At 41.3% G+C, this 17,407-nt stretch overlaps 1 protein-coding gene across 3 annotated transcripts in view; it reads right to left on the bottom strand.

Annotated features, from left to right (window-relative positions):
• Positions 1–3,020, bottom strand: part of SASH1 (SAM and SH3 domain containing 1) — a 178,778-nt gene extending 175,758 nt beyond the window's left edge. The window contains exon 1 of one of the 3 annotated variants that reach the window (XM_081296607.1): positions 2,372–3,020. In XM_081296607.1, coding sequence (XP_081152733.1) covers positions 2,372–2,542 — 171 coding nt within the window. In that variant the 5' untranslated portion in view covers positions 2,543–3,020. The remainder of the gene's footprint in view (positions 1–2,371) is intronic. The other 2 variants (XM_081296606.1, XM_081296605.1) reach the window with 2 other exon arrangements.
• Positions 3,021–17,407: the final 14,387 nt, after the last annotated feature.

The raw sequence follows: 17,407 nt of genomic DNA, 5'->3' as shown, positions 1-17,407 counted from the left end.
TGTGGTCATCCATTGCCCCAAAGTTCCAGTTTTTATAAACACAAGGATGACAGTTTTTTAGGAGTAGAAAGAAGATTCACCCTTTTATCCTGGTGTTGTCCCACTGACATGTACAAAGGAAAATAAGCCTTATCTTCTCTCTCTCTCTGCATTTTACTAAGGAATAATCCCAAAGCCCAAATTTACTCCAAAGGAAAACAAGATTGTATAAAGAATAGGAAAACATGAGTGGACATAACCTGTTTGAGACCCAGCTTTATGTTCTTTCCTGCTTCACATTGAACTATTAACTGTGCAAGAAGCACATATTTTCTTTTCTCCAGCAACTGCTCTTTGAATAACAGGTTTGAGCTTCTAGGGCCCCACCCCATCTTTTAACTCAGCCAAAGAACACTCTGCTACAACTGACCCAACAGTGCTGGAATCTGCCAGGGAAGGAAAGCAAATATTCAGAAAGTGCCACCTGCCAACCCTCCTCCCCCAAAACAACCCTCAGCCCAACTTCCATTTAAGCCAGCTTGCAGCCCACGCCCTAGCAAAGGATACAAAGTGATGTTATCAAACCAATGTTCTCAGTGACTGAAAATTTACAGAGCAGGAGGAATCTCAGCAAGAAATGAGAAGATAATCTTCTTGGCTGATGAACTTGAAAAATAATGTACCACCACAACATTAAAATGTTCATTGGGTTTTCTGTAATTTTAGTTTAGGAGCTTATTCTTCTGAAAAGTTTAGAAAATGTAAAAACAGGAGCTTTAAAATCCAAAATATATATTATATGTATACTGTATACATATTTGAAAAGTATATATAGATACAGGTATATAGCATCAACATATATTTTATCATATAGCCATGTGCTCTAAAATACTGAGTAAAAAGTACAGAGAAAATTTTTATTTATTTTATTTTATTTTTAGCAGTACTAGGGATTGAACCCAGGCCTGTGCATGCTAGACAAACCCTCTACCACTGAGTTACATTCCCAACCCCAGATAGAAATCTTTAACCAACCTTTCCTGGTTCTCTGTTCTCTGTACAGTGATAATCATAAATATCAATAGAGATTTGAAAATGGAATAACTGGGCTTTAGGATTTCTGGAAGATAGTAGTCTCAAGATTCTATTTGCAATAGCTTTGTAATGTTTTGAACAACCAATAAAAAAAAGATTGTATTTGCAGAAAAAAAAATATAGATAAAGATAACCTTCAATGAGCATCTACTAATATCAGGCAGTATGCTTAGTAGTTGATACACATCGACTTAGCTAAATTTCAGAAAACCCAAGAAACGAGTCTTCTTTTCCTCATTTTTCAGGTGGTGAAACTGAGACTGAGAAGGGTTGAATAACTTGGCCCAGGTGATTCAGACAATCTGTTGGAAAGCAGGGATTTGGCCCAGACCACCTTACTTCAACAGTTAAGAGCTTAATCACTTCTTCCCAAAGAAGAATTCTAAAAACTATATCTCCTATTTGAAAAAAGATCACAAAGTCAATGTAGCATCTTCTCCAACGGTCTACACATCTGGCTATTCCAAGACGTTTACACTAAGGATGTCTTTTTAGGTGTGAATTAAAATGTCTTGCTGTCATAATCCCCATCCATCTGATTCTAGTCGACCTAACCTACAGCTCCACAAAAAGTGATCAACTAATTCCCCATAATTGGCCATTCCAGAGGTTTAGTATTATTACCATATAGCCATATGCTTTAAAATATCCTCCATGTATGAGACCTGTTTTTCAAAATTATGCCAAATCCATTGGCAGTTTTAGACCCTGGACATTTCAAAATACTTGATAGCACAGATTTAGCAAAATAAACCCTATTGCTTTTCCCCAAACATGTAAAACAAATATCCCGTGATTCTACAAATTGGAAAGACTGCAAACAGAGCAAGTAAACATTCTGGAGGTCCTGAGCAAGGAAATGGTTGTTTTCTTCTGGCAGTCACACAACAAGTGGCGAGAAGATAAACATCAGTGCCATCAGCCTCTTCCAGATCCAACTGTGAGAAGTCCATCAACCAAATATTTAACATGTAGTATTTACATTCACTCCTCTTTAAAGGACTCTTTCTTGTTTTTTCTTTCCCAACATCTCAGCAGGTGTTCCAGATTAAACTGTTGAATATTATACCCGATCGTTCAAAAAGTGTCTTTGATGTGATCGGTGGCTGGTTATTTTTTAATTAGGGTTTGAAATCCTATACTGTGTGTATTTAACCCCCTAAGAACCGGAGCAAGAGAAGGAAGACGCTGCTAAGAGAGGGGTGCCTGGTGGGTGGGCATGAAGGGAGCACTGGGATCCAGACCCTCAGCCGCGAGCGAGCCCTGCTTCCAGCGCCTCCTTGCGCAGGTAACTCACCAGGATGCCCATCACGTCGGTCCAGAGTCGGGAGAACGCCTCAGACGTGCCGGCGTCCAGCGCTGGCTCTCGCTCCGGCTCCGGCTCCTGCTCAGGCTCTGGATCGGGCTCCGGCTCCGGCTCGGGCTCGGGCTCCGGCGCAGGGCCAGCCGCTCCCGCGTCTTCCTCCATGGTCGCGTCCCGCGCGCTGGCCGTGCGTCCCGGTGGCCGCTGCGCCCTCGCCCAGCACCAGTGCGCAACCGTCCGAGGTGTAGGGTCCCGGGCCTTGGCGTCACGGAGCCGCGCCCCCGCGCAGCATGCCCAGGCGGCCCCCCGCCAGTCCGCGGGGCCCTCGGAGGCGTCAGCACCTCGGCACTAGGTGGCCGCGGGCAGCGCGACTGACAACTCCTGAAACTTTCCCGACCCGACTGGGCTCAGCAACAGGGTAGCAGGAGCAAAGTCCGCACCACTGAGTGCCGCGGCGGGGAACTCGCTCAGCCCAGAAGCAACGAAACGCACGGCAGAGGCGTTGCTTCCTGTGACGGGGACCGGCTAACTGCGGCACGCGACTCGTTTGTGCCAGCAAGTCTGGGCAGGGCCCCGCGGGAGTGACGGCGGCGCCTCGGGACCTTAGAAGCTACTGCCCGGGACCCCTCTCTTCAGAATGAGCTCTTCCAGCTCCACATGACTCTCTCCCCTCCCGGCTAAAGAAAGCGTTTAGCAACAAAAGGTGCTCTGATGTCAGGCTCTTTGCATGGAAATGAGCCACGGGCAGGAGAACAAATCGCCTGTTGAAAGAGCAGCAGAGCCGCGGCCACCGGCCCGCACGAGTTCCCAATCACGCCATGCACCCGCATGCTTTTGGCCCCCAGAAACTTCAGAAAGTTAATCTTTAAGCTACTCCTGCCGAAAGAGTTCCCAAATAGGCAGAGTCGTTACGATCCACAACTCGCCCCTTGGGGAAGTTGGGCGACCTAAAGAATTACCACCCACACCCTATCAGCCTAGACGTAGCTGAAAAACAAGTGTGAATGTTTGGGCACGAGCCATTGTTTGGATCGTTTATAGGATCAGGGACGTTTGGGCTCCTGAGTGCCACAATGCTATGCACTGCTAGGCTTTCCGCTAATTAGGGGAAAAGCGTTTGGGGTTTAGGGTTCCTTTACATTAAGAACACAGGCAAGGGCTGTTTTCAAAACCAGCTGTTAATGGTTGTAAGCGCTGGGTCCCGTGGCAGACACGGGCCCCGGGTAGGTGTTTTTCCAAGAGGAAGGTCCATGACGGATTTATTTACTGGGGGAAATAGCCCCATAGAGATTCTTCTTCCTTTTGCAATTCTTCCTTTGAAAACCACTCAGAGAATTTTCCCTAGGAGATGACAATGCTTGGCACACTTGATTTGGTGACTGATCACTTTGTGAAACAGTTAAGAAACTTCAAGAAATCTGTCCCTTGTTAAAGAGTTGGGGAGTGGGGGAGGGGAGTCCAGTGAGGCGCCCCAGGGTGAGAGCCCTTGCTGGTTTCTCTCCTAGTTTTTGTTGTTGTTTTTCCCCTTCTGGGCCTAGTGAAAGTAAGGGGTTAAATCCTCTTCCAAAGGATGAATTGCCAGAAGCACCAACTCATGGGATGACCATACAGCTCTTGAAGGAAAGTTCAGAACAGTAAAAACTTTCAAAAATAAATTTATGGGGCTGGGAATATAGCTCAGTTGGTTGAGTGCTTGCCTCATATGCACAAGGCCCTCTCTGGGTTCAATCCCCAGCTTTAATTAATTAATTAACCAACTAATTAATTAATTTTGTGGGGTTGAGGATGTAGCTCAGTGGTAGAGCACATCATGAGCCCTGAGTTCAATTGCCAACATCAATCAATAAATTAATTAATAAGCATGATCCCTTGCTTATTAATTTTTTTTGTCCAAATGTATCTTGATGATCCTTTTTTTAAAAAGGAAAGAACAAGAATGAGAAGACTTTCCTTTGATAGTAAGAAAGCACTATGTGAGATGACATAACTTTCTTATGTACATATGTGAGTACACCACAGTAACATTGTGTACATCTACAAGACTGGAATCCTAATTAGAATAAGATATATTCCATGTTTGTGTAAATATATTAAAATAGATTACATTGTCATGTATAACTAAAAAGAATGAGTCAAAATTTTAAAAAAGAAAGAAAGCACTGTGTTGAAGAGAAAGGAGGCCTGGACAATAAGTCAATGTAGCTGACCTGCTTTTCTGGGAAGATGCTGAGTAGGGCCCAATGGGCTTCCAAGGCTCCCTCACGCTCTACCATACTTTATATGCAAATAAGTTCAGTTAAGGCAGGTGGGCTGTATAAAAATGTCATTTCTATGAAGACATGAAAATAAGCAAATGATAAAAGAGGGTGAATAGCCTTTGCCATTTATTTTACTGGTATATTTTAAAATTCCAACTTATTTGCTATGTGGTACCTTTTCAAATTCAAGAAAATGCAGAGCACTGTGATGCTTGGTGGAAGGGCAGCTTGTTCTCTGCATCAAAACTTCTTGGCATGATTGATGTGATTCTACAACATGTACATTCAGAAAAATGAGAAATTATATCCCATCTACGGATGATATATCAAAGTGCATAAATGCATTCTATTGTCATGTATAACTAATTAAAACTAACAATTTTAAAACAAAACAAAACAAAAAAACCTTCCTGGCCAGTGACTGGGAGTAGGGGGAGTTGGGGACATTGTGCAAGCTGGGGGCCTTACATGCTATAGTCCTCTCACAAGTGTTTTTCTTCTTGACTCAGATAACCTGGGGCAAAGCATTTGACCTTTCCATGGTGCTACAGGTTCCCCGTCCTTGTTGAGGCAAGCCCATGGTAATTGCCACCCACCCCCTCCGAGGTGATATTATGTTTCAGGGTCATCTAAAGATAGGCACAATTGAGAGACAACCCCACACACATCAATATTATTGAACCTTAGCCAGCATTTTGATACTTATAGAAATCAATATCCTAGGTTTTAAAGCTCCTTTTATATCCCAGATGTTTAAGCTCCTTTTCCTAAAGTTCTCCAATAAGTGGCCAGAAATGAGATAAAGCACATTTTAGGAAGAATGTTGATGCCTATGTATATAATGTGATCTATTATATTTGCTATATTGCCTACAGTCACTTTTATACTCCTGGAACATAAATAATTTTGTTGATAATGTAAAAAATAAAGTTTAATCTTTTTACTTAATTTCCAAACATTAATCAAAGAGGAACCTGATTTCTGTGCCCATGATGGAGTCTTTTCTCCTTTTTTCTAAATTCTTTCAGGTTTTTTTTTTTTTGTTTGTTTGTTTGTTTTTTTTTTTTTTTTTTTTTAGTTTCTATTTCCTTAAACAGGAATCCTCCTCCTCTCCCTCCTCTTCCTCCTTCTTTCCCTCCTCTTCCTCCTCCTCATCATTTCAAAGTCCTATGGGGCTACCATTTATCAAGGGCTTTCTATAATTGCATTTTATCCTACGAAGATGAAGGTGAGGAAGGGCCTTGAAGATTTAGGTCAAGCCAAGCACAGTGTCATGCACCTGTAATACCAGCTGGCTTGGGATGTTAAGGCAGGAGGATAGAAAGTTCAGAGCCAGCCTCAGCAAAAGTGAGACATTAAGCAACTCAGTGAGATCCTGTCTCTAAATAAAACACAAAATAGGGCTGGGGATGTGACTCAGTGGCACTTGAGTTCAATCTCCAGTACCAAAAAAAAAAAAAAATCTAGCTCAAATCCAAGTGAACACAGCCATATGTGGGCAGTCAGAGAACAGAGAACAGCCTGATCATTTTACAAATTCTTTCATCAATCATGCTACATTAATTCCCATGAAGATGGCTATGCAGACATCCATCTCTCCCACTTTCCCTTACCATCAGGGTTCTTGACCAGTTTGTTGGAATTGTGAAATCATTCTGTGGGTCCTGATGAATGTTTATTTTATTTTATTTATTTATTTTTTAAAGAGAGAGTGAGAGAGAAGAGAGAGAGAGAGAGAGAGAGAGAGAGAGAGAGAGAGAGAGAGAGAATTTTTAATATTTATTTTTTAGTTCTCGGCGGACACAACATCTTTGTTTGTATGTGGTGCTGAGGATCGAACCCAGGCCACACGCATGCCAGGTGAGCACGCTACCGCTTGAGCCACATCCCCAGCCCCATGAATGTTTATTTTAGCAGATGAACAAAAGAATATCAGAATGAATTTATTGAGAATTTTGATAATGTAGTGATTCTCAATAAGTATTGTTTATTAGAAATAATTATCTATCATATGCATGTTTATTCTGGCTGGCTTTGTAAAAAGTTGTTCTTACTATGGGTTAGGATCACAACATATAAAAGCCACTAATCTAGCCGGGGATGTGGCTCAATGGTAGAGTGCTTACCTAGCCTGTGCAAGGCCTTATGCTCAACTTTCAGTACTAAAAAAAAATTAAATAAATAAATTTTAAAAATCGCTAGTCTGGAAATTGGCACACATTTAAGATACTGTTGCAACACAGTTAGGATATTATACAAAAAAGTAACTAGTCTATTATTTAGGAGTAAAGGAACCATTTCATACTATAGAAAGCACACATATAATAGGGCCTGAAAAAAGTTAGAATTGAATTTTCACTGGCGTTTCTATAAGGCAGTGGGCAAGTTATTTATCTCATCTATAAAATGGAGAAATTCCATCTGTTTCACATAGTTCTGAGGTTATCTGGAATCATGCAAGGACCTCTATGAATTAGAACCTCACCCCCTTTCCCCACCCTCTCTTCCTTCCCCACCTAGTCAACCCATGAGCTGAATCTATAAATAGGAAGTTTCCTTGTTCATTCCTGGATCTCTTCGATCACCCAAAGAAGTAATACCAAGCCCTGGAATGTGGTTGCTGAGTAATGGAGTTGGGAGGTTACCTTTGACAAGGTACAGTAGTGGCAAGGTACAGAGTGAAGGAAGGTAATGAGAGCAACAATAACAATAGCTGTCATTTACTGAAAACCTACTGTCTACTAGGTGTTGCGCTGGAATTTTAGAAGTTTTTCATTGAAAAAAAAATTTTTTTTCTTAAGTACTGGGGATTGAATCCCACCCAGAAACCTCCCAGCCCTTGTTGTTTTTCATTTTGAGACAGGGTCTTGCCTAGTTACTGAGGCTGGCCTCTAACTTGTGATCCTCCTACCTCAGCTCCTGGGTTGCTGAGATTACAGGTGTGCATGCACCAATACACCCAGCTTATTAAGACTTCAGTATTAGCAAAATGGAATTTAGGATTTCCCACCATGATCTAGCACTCCTACCTAGCTTCTTTATATTTTAATCCTCAGTTACATCCATCCATTCATTCGAGGTGCCAAACTCCCACAAATTTCTTCCATCCCTCCCTTCCCTCATCATCGTTCCCATCTACATCATGGCTAAAAACTACTGGTCTTCATAAATCTAGGTCAATTACATTCACTTCTCTCCATCTTCACTACCAAGGCCTGAGATCACACTACCGTCTCTTTTATGATATTTTATCCCAAACAGTGTTTCTCAAAGTGGGGACACCATCATTAGCCTCACCTAGGAAGTTGCTGGAAATTGAATTTTCTGGCCCTATCTGGAGCCTACTAAATTAGACACTCTGGAAGTAGGACCAGCAATGTATTTTAACAAGCACCCCAAGAGATAGTGATAGTGAGAGCCCTTGTAAGATCTGGGCAGGTCAGAATAAGAAAAAGGAGCAAATTGCTGAGGAAATGTGAAGTTTTAATAGACTATATTAAAAAGCTCTACCGGTAGATTGATTTTTTAAAAGCTCACAGGTAAAAGAAGCTGTCAAAGGCAAGTGAATGGAGATCCCCAAATCAGATATTCAGAAATATTTGGTTTTGTAGAGCACACAATTAAATATTTAAATTAAAATATATTCCCCATAAGAATGATACATGTTTTAGCCAAAGAGCTTCATTTAAATACTTGCTTTCATTAAAAATTTTTTCTGCTTAGTGCATAGATTAAATCTGAAAGATTATAAATAGTCCTTTTTCTTTTTCTTTTTCTTTTTTTTTTTTTTTTTACCATCCTGCCTGCCTGCTAACATTGAGCAATGAAAGTAGATAAGCTCCTTTAATTTTTACCAACAGTCAGCAACCAGCTCTGGCACTCCTACAGGGGGCATTCCACAATGCCCTGGGGAACTGACTTCAAGAAAAAATTGATATGCTAAAACATTTTTCCCCATCATAATCCTCAATAATTTTGTTTCCACATTTAGTAGTGAGTCAAACCCCTGCAAAAGCATTAACTGCTTAAAAGCCCCTCCATCAGAACTTGGTGAAAGAGATGAAAAAAATTAGAGAGAAATTAAAACAATGTGAAGACAGCCAAAACAGGCCAGGGAGAGGAGGTAAATAAACAAAGTAAGGATACAGGGATATAAATACTTTTCTCTGAAATCTCTCCTACTCTGATAAGAAGTGCTGCTGGCCCAACCAGTTGAATAGTCTGTGTTGGTGCTAGGTAAGCACCAAGATTCTGCCTGGAAATTATTCTTTCAGATACAGTAACAGTACTGCCATAGATATTTCATTTTATACCATGGGGTTGGACTAAATGATTTCTAAAGCCCCTTACAATTCTGAACCACAAGGATTCCGAACTCATACACTATCATCTGTAATACACAGAATTCTGGTGGGCTATCTACAGGTGCCTATAAGGATCAAAAATATGCTGTGCAAATTGAATTACATAATGTTTAAGGCAAAGAACCAAAGGACTTCAACTCACCATAAAGTGACTTTTGAATCAAGAGGAGAGCAGTCTCTCCTGAGGAGAGGTATGAAATTATGTGAGAGTGAACTTGGCATTTAAAAGGAAGAAAAAAGGAAACATGGAAAAGGAATTCTTTTTAGAATCATACGCCCTACTATTAGCCTTTTTAACTTAGGGGAGTGTAAGGGAAAATTGTGCCAATAAGACTTCAGATATTATGTTGAGTATTGCTAAGTTATGCAAGTAGGGATTTAAAAGTATAGTGGGAAGGTGTCTACAACCCAAATTGATTCATCAAGCTTTATTTTATAAATTTTATCCAGTGAGAAGTCTTCCATGGCTGTCTGTTGCTTAAAACTAATTGTAGAAAATATTTTTTGACATAAAATTTAAAGTCTCCAGTGAAACTACTGCTTTGCTTCTTTGAGGTACTACAATGTGATAGTACATAGCATGAAAGATTCCCACTTCCACAATTCACCCTGGTAAACAGAAGATTTTTATAGTCTTACCCAGAGTTGAAATTATCCAGAATACTTGGATTCAATGACAATAAATTTGATTAACGACATTTGTGTATGAGTATTTAAAAAAAGAAGAAAAAGAAGGCATTTAACCAAGTATAACATTCTGGGAAAAACATGTGTTAACCCATTAAAATAAAGCAAAATGTGCTAGCTTTGTACTGCTTATTTCTAAAAAGAGTCATGAATTTCCTACATAGACAAATTACCTGAATAAAAACCTTGACTGTCAGGTGCCTTGCTCAGCCCTAATGTTACCTCCGTGGCTCTGCCTCCTTCTATTCTGTCTTATGGAGGGGTCCAGATTTGGGAATACAAAGAAAAAGATATTTATACTCAAAAAATTCACAGACAAGTATCACTATACTCTGATTCTTGTTTCTGGGGACTGGGGGGTGGGAAAGGAAAGAAAGAAATTCTCAACTTTCCCTCTAGCTATAAAAATCCATTATTTTAGAATCTCTGAAACATGTATCTTCCTTCTCACGCAATCTAAGTCCCCCTCTTCCCGTGTATAGTGCATCTTAGGGGACTGCCCCCTCCACCAAGTTGTCCAAGGCCATTTTCCTCTCCTGGGTAGTTTCTTTCAAATTGTGTTTCCTGTGATACACACAGATACATGGACACACACACACACACACACACACACACAGGCTCAGTTATCTAGTTCTTTTGAGCTGCCTTACACAATTGAAGATATAAATAAATGAACTCTGCGACAGATCCATCAAAAGAGGTGGTGTCTTGGAGAATGTCTCAATGAGCTTCTCACATGTGGAGATAGAAGTTTCAAGTGACAGGACACTGGGGTCATGGCTACTTCTTTAAATAGTGCCCCCGTGGAACAATTCCCTGTTTAGAGAAGTCCATAATATGTGTTGCTCCTATGGTTAGTGCTGCTCTCAATGAGGACTGAAATTTAAGGGAAATGTTAACATGGGCACCAGATTTTCTGTACCACTTGCTTCTCAAAGAATGCAAGTTAAAAAAATGGATTGTCTAGGCAGATTTTCTGTCTCCTAAGTGAAACAACTAGGTGCTAGCTACCCTTTATCTAATGAATGTTCTCAAAAATCAGATGATGTTGATCCCAATAGCAAAGAGACACTTAACAAAGAACGCTTGTTCTAGAAATGAGGTCATTTGGACAGTCTATCCATTAAGAAAAAGCCTATTTTGCTTTCAGAGGTCACCTATTGGGGCAGGAAATCCATCTTTCGGTCAGTGAACTAACATCTGGCCTAAGTCTTCCAGGATGAAATGTCAATTTCCTGATCTAAATGGAACACACATGAAAGAAAAAAAGAATAGATGAAAAACACAAATCTTCATTTGCTGAAGAATTTTTCAACAGCAGCATACATCAGCATCCTCCAAAAACAGAGCTACTCTTTATTGATCAAAACAAAACAGTAAAGTACTTATATATTTGAAATAAAGAAAATTTTATTTCTTAATATATTAACTCAAAGGTAAATGATAGCAAAGGGATAAATTTAATTTAATCTAAACCAGTAAGTCATAATTTGTTTCAGTCTGGACAAAGGATTAATTTTTGTTATTGTTTTTTTTTTTTTTTTGTGGTACTGGGGACTGAACTCAGAGCTTCAAGCAGGATTTCACATGCTCTACCACTGAGTAACATCCCCAAGTTTAAGATTTACTTTTGTGCTACGAGAAAGCAGGGGAAGGAATTATTAACTAAATGAACAGGGTAAATCTAGAAACAGAGAGCTAGGAATATATTTAACCAAAATATGAAAAATAATTTTCTAAAGCTGGTTGAAATTGGGTTTGGTGGTGCACACTGATCACAATGGCTCAGGAGGCTGAGGCAGAAGCATCACCAGTTGGAGGCCAGCCTGGGTAATTTACTAAGACCCTGTCTCAAAATAAAAAATAAAAAGGGCTGGGAGTGTAGCTCAGGGGTAGAGTTCCTGTGGGTTCAATTTCCAGTACAGAGGGGAAGAAAAAAAAAATAGTTACTTTAAAGTGTTATAAAACATTTCATGCTTATGTTTCAATAACAGAGCACATGCTTAAAAAATATGCAAGGCTCAGGATTCCATCCCCAGCACCAAACACAGAGAAAACAAAACAATACAAAACAAAAAACAGTTCATGTAATTTTCAAATTTGTCACTCAATTTACTTGTTTTTTCTTCTAATACTGGGGATGAAACCTGGGAACTTGACACCTACTCGGCAAGCACTCTACCACTAAGCTATATCCCTCACCCTTTTTATTTTTTATTTTGAGACAGGTTCTCACTAAATTGCCCAGGCTGGTCTTGAACTTGAGATCCTCCTGCCTCAGCCTCCCAAGTTCCTGAGATTATAGGCATGTGTCACTGTATCCCACTCTTTGCTTTTTAGACTCTGAAAACATTCTGTAATTTTTACTAGGCTTTCTTCTTGGGTACAAATTATGAAGGTTGTGTTGTGTCCATCTTTCATCCATCCATCCATCCAGCCATGGATTCACAAATAATGATTGATTACTGATTATGTCTGACATAGTATTAGGTATCAAGACTAGAGAGGTCTGTTTTTAGTATAATCTAATCTACTAAAGCAGATAGAAAAGTAAGTAACATGCATACATACACAATAAAGGGGTGCTCAACTGGGTGGTAATGTGAACAGTTCACAAAGGATATGATCCCTATGAAGGGTTTGAAGGCCAAACAATTCACCAGCCAGTCAAGGAAATAAAAGCAGATTGTCTAGGCAATCTAGAAAAAAACTGGAGGGGTTAAAGTATAAAGTCCAGTGAGGAGAGTGTGGTAGGACATTAGCAGGTAGGAAGAGTAAGAATGGATGGTCTCCATGCCAAGTTAAAGGGAAGGATTTTATTGTGTCTGCCCTTTCCAACACCACAGTTCTCCATAATTCCACCTCCTTCATCTTCCAATCAAGAAAGCAGAGTGAGGGGCTGGGGATGTGGCTCAAGCGGTAGCGCACTCGCCTAGCATGTGTGCGGCCCGGGTTCGATCCTCAGCACCACATACAAACTAAGATGTTGTGTCCGCCAAATACTAAAAAATAAATATTAAAAAAAAAAGAAAGAAAGAAAGCAGAGTGAGACTGAGAGTGTAGCTCAGTGATAGAGCACTTGCCTACCATGTGCAGGGTCCTGGGTTCAACCTGTATACCACCCCCCAACATACACAAAGAAAGCAGAGGATTGAATTTCTTGTAAAACGCACACACACACACCCACAATTAAAATTTTGAAAATAATAATAATTAAGCAGAGTAGTAATGCAAATATGTGACAATATATGATTACATCTTACTAGTTATTACAATAAATGCAATATGGAGTTACTGAAGGTTTTAAAGGAGTAAGTATTAAACTGTCTGATTTAGGCTTATTTCAAAATGAAAGGTAATACAGAGTTCAGTCAAGAAGTTCTCTCTCTTAGAAATTTCTAAGAGTCATTGATGGGGCTGGGTATGTGCTAAGTGAGATCCTAAGTGAAATTTGATTGCTAGCACTGGAACAAAGCGGGGGGTGGGGGGGGAGAATAATGCTACTAATCCAGACTAGGAGTTACGATGGCATTATGGCAGATATCAGCGGTTTGTTTACCTGACTCTCATTCCACCCCTGTCTATCAAGCAGGAGCTGAATAGTTACAATTATACTTCTCATGGTTCCCTTGCCCTGTGGTTAAGGACTTTACTGAGGTTCTGCCACATCAATACATTCACATAAGGCTTTGAAACTGGGGAGGAGTTCAGTGCACGGAGGGCAGCATGGATTGGGAAGGATCATGAACCTGCAGCTCTGCCTTCTGGTTTGGCGGTTGCCTGATGGTGGCAGAAGAGCCGATTGTTCTGGATCTTTTAAATTCTTTTTTAACTTTTTTGAGTTTTGCATACTTTGGTGTTTTTCCAACACTGAGCTACCTCCCTAGCCTTGGTGTTCATCAGTCCTGGGTGGCCCAGTTGTGAGTGCAACTTGCGGTCCATTCTACTTTGCCCAGGACTGTCAGTTTTAGCCCTGAAATTCCCACATTTTGAGAACAGCTCCTGCTCAGGTCACTGGGACTGTTAACCACTTTATAAAATTGCAGTCATTCCTAAAGTCTCAGCCATAGTCCATTCCATCAGTCCTCCCAACAATTCTGAGTGATCTGTCTTAATACTGGACCCTTACTTAAGAAACAAAAACACTAGATTTCTTTTTTGCAGCAGCTAAGGACTTGGAGGAAGACAGCCATGAGCAAGGGCCTTGGGGGTGGAGTGGAGAACTGAGAACACCCAGAGCTGAATTAGAAGGACTGGGCCATTCATTGGTGAGGGGAGTTGGAAAGGAGGATATAAAGGCTGATTCCAGGTTCCTGGATCTGCAAACAGGTGAGCGACATCGAACTTTGCTTGTGGATAACCACATCCACAATTCATGGATGACGTAGGATGAACTCAAGGAAGCAGTGAGGGCCACAGACTTGACTTTCTGCTACCTTTCTCCCCAGCTCTGCCTCACTTGACCCCTCTGAAGGGGGAGGGATCCCACTCCCCCTTCCCATGCTTCCACCATCCCACACTTACTCCCTACTGCCAATCTCACTCTTGCCCTTTGGCCTTCAGGCACGTGGGCCTTGAATGAATAGCCCTTCCCTTTAGCTGGGAAAAGCAGGTCCCCCAGGAAACCTTTAGGGGCCTTTCCCAAACCTGGCGGACTTGTCCCACTTCTGTTTCTCTGTAACACCCAGCTGTTTTCGTAGCACAGCAGTTAATCCTACTTCCTGCAATTGTTTATTGTGTCCCTCATGTTTAACTGCAAAGTCTCTGACAGGGGCGGTGGGGGGATGCATGTCTCACTCACTGATAATCTCCAGTAACTCACATTGTACTGGGCACATGGTAGGCATTCAAACATTATTTGATAAAGGAAATTACCAACTCGAAGGAAACCATAGTGATTGTCTAATGTGGGTACACATTAGAATTACTATGATGCTTTTAAAAGTACAGGTGTCCAGGAGCTACCTAGAAGCACTGGAGACAGGCCTGGTTGCCTTTATTTTTTGAAAGAGCCATGAGTGATTCTGTTGGGTAGGCAGGGAGGAAATCCATCCACGTGAGAGTGGAGAACTATGAACAGCAAGAACTGGAGAATATCTGCATTTAAGAGAACAGGAGGGGAAAATGACACCAAGACTGATAGAAGGTGTCAGAAGCAGGAGAGAAAGACCATAGCGTGAAGTGGAGGAAGGGGGAATTTCAGGAGGGAACAGTGCTGTAACTGGGGATGGCCAGTCCTGCAGGAAAGTCAGAGAGGTGGGAGTGTCAGGGAAGATGCATTTTGGAGTCTCTGGGAATCTTCCCCAGCCACCCACTCAGGGTCAGAGGAAGGACTAGAAACCAGAATGTATCACACTGAAGAATAAAAGAAAATGGATTAATAAAGATGACAGTCAGGGGCTGGGGATGTGGCTCAAGCGGTAGTGCGCTCGCCTGGCATGCGTGCGGCCCGGGTTCGATCCTCAGCACCACATACCAACAGAGATGTTGTGTCCGCTAAAAACTGAAAAATAAATATTGAAATTCTCTCTCTCTCTCTCTCTCTCTAAATAAATAAATAAATAAACAAACAAACAAACAAACAAATAAATAAATAAAGATGACAGTCAGGGATGCGAGTATGGCTCAGTGGAGAGCATCTGCCTAGAATGTGAGAGGCCCTTGGTTCAATCCCTGACACCACAAAAACAAATAAATAAATTTTTGCTGTTACTGTGCTATTTAGATAAACATTGTTAATGGGGTGTGGGGCATTATTTTTTTGCTTTCTGTAGTACCAGGGATTGAACTCAGCAGTGTTCTACCACTGAGCTACATCCCAGCCTTTTTCATATATATTTTTTTAACATTTATTTTCTAAGTGTAGATGGACACAACACAATGCCTTTATTTTTAAGTGGTGCTGAGGATCGAACCCGGGTCCTGCCCATGCTAGACGAGTGCTCTACCGCTGAGCCCCAATCCCAGCTCCCTTTTTCATTTTTTCATTTTGAGACAAGGTCTCACTGAGTTGCCTAGGCTGGTCTTGAACTTGTGATTTTCCTGCCTCAGCCTCCTGGGTCACTGGGATTACAGGCATGCATCACCATGCCCAGCCAACACTGTGAATGTTAATTAGTAATATTTCTGAGTATTTACTGTGTGGAGATATTGAATATTTTGTAGTGCTACCCATTCATCGCCTTCTTAAACATGCCTGCTATCTTTCCACGTTTCAGTGCTGGCCAAATACAGAAGTACCTTAAGAGTTAGTCTGATGAAAGAGAGAGGAAGGGAGGGAGGGAGGAAGAAAGAAGGAAAGAAAGAACCTCAGGGAGTGAATGCAGTCGAGACAGGCTCATGGTACTAGTGTCTTAGACTGCGAGGTCTCCGGTGGGATGCATGAGCACGAATTCTCAGAACTCACTCAGTCAAAGTCTTCTACACCTAGACTATCTATGTAAATAACTGCTAGAACTGGAATGACTGAGTTCCTGAAAACTGAGAGACAAAGGAAGAGTTCTTCTCCAAACAGCCTCAGAAAGCATACCATTTTACCTCACTTAGGGTGATTCCTGAATGCCTCCGTGTTAGATGAAAGAATGTGGTATGAAAGGTTTACATATTGCAGCATTTCCCCAAAGGCAGGAATGTACTATGGCAAATAGTTCACAAACGGAAACTGAACAGATCCAACTAAAGCAAGCAGGGACTGTGGAGAGTCCCATTTAAAAAAAAAAAAAGTTTTCTCAATATTGCCTAAACCTCCTTAAAAACATAAAATATTCAGAAACCACCTCTTTTGATCCACCCATAGTGTTTGACCTTCCTGGTTTTCAGGTTGGATGATAGACATGGTGTTACAGATGAATAAGAGTGGGAATTGGACCATATTTCATCGTTGGTTTTCGTGTGTGCGGGGTCTGTAGAGGCCATTGGAATTGCTCTTCTGCATCCCAGATGTATTTAGCCTTTGGTCAGTAAGACCAGCAATTTCACCCTTGGTTTTTCTTGGATACAGAGTCTACCTTCATTACTATTCATCTCTAGATTTTCCAGTGAGAGATGCTATTTTTGAAATGATTACGAGCCCTTAGCTGTTTCTCCTGCTTCCTTCCCTTCTTGGCTTACTCAGAATGGAGTACAAAGTTAGCCAGGTGCCATGTCTGATCACGGCCATATTCCTCGGGGCACAAATGGCAATATTTTTAAGCCCGGCCATCTCAGGTCTCCTCTATTACATCAGGCCTTATGACTTAAACCACCCTTCTTTGATCTTGCATGCACACGCAGACTCTAGCTGTGGACCTTTACAGTCCCCAATCCACAACCTCTACTAAGGTTGGTACTTGGTAATCATAAATAATGTGGGTCTTCTCGATGATGGTGCCTGATTTTGCTCAGGAATATTTACATGCTAGGAAGAAAAACCAGCAAAATGAACCAATGGTGTTCAAGGCCACTCACTCTCTTGGTCTATAAAACAGCATGTTTAATTTCCAGTGTCTCAGAGAAGAAAAGCAAACTGAGAGTCCCACTGCAGGCTGCCCAGCATTTCCTGAGAGATTTCTTCTGACCACAGATGCACTCTGGGCTGGCCAATTAATCTGGGCGACGTGCCCCAACGTGGGCCGTGTGCTGCCTGACATCAATAACAGCATGACATATATCTGCACCCTGTACCCACTTAATTTGTCCCTGGCTGGAATACATGACCTTTTATTTGTGCTATTATCATCATA

This window comes from Spermophilus citellus (assembly GCF_964194105.1).
Source record: "Spermophilus citellus genome assembly, chromosome: 5".
Taxonomy (NCBI): Eukaryota; Metazoa; Chordata; class Mammalia; order Rodentia; family Sciuridae; genus Spermophilus; species Spermophilus citellus.
Note: the sequence above shows the minus strand (reverse complement) of the source record. Positions and strands in the feature narration are given on the sequence as shown.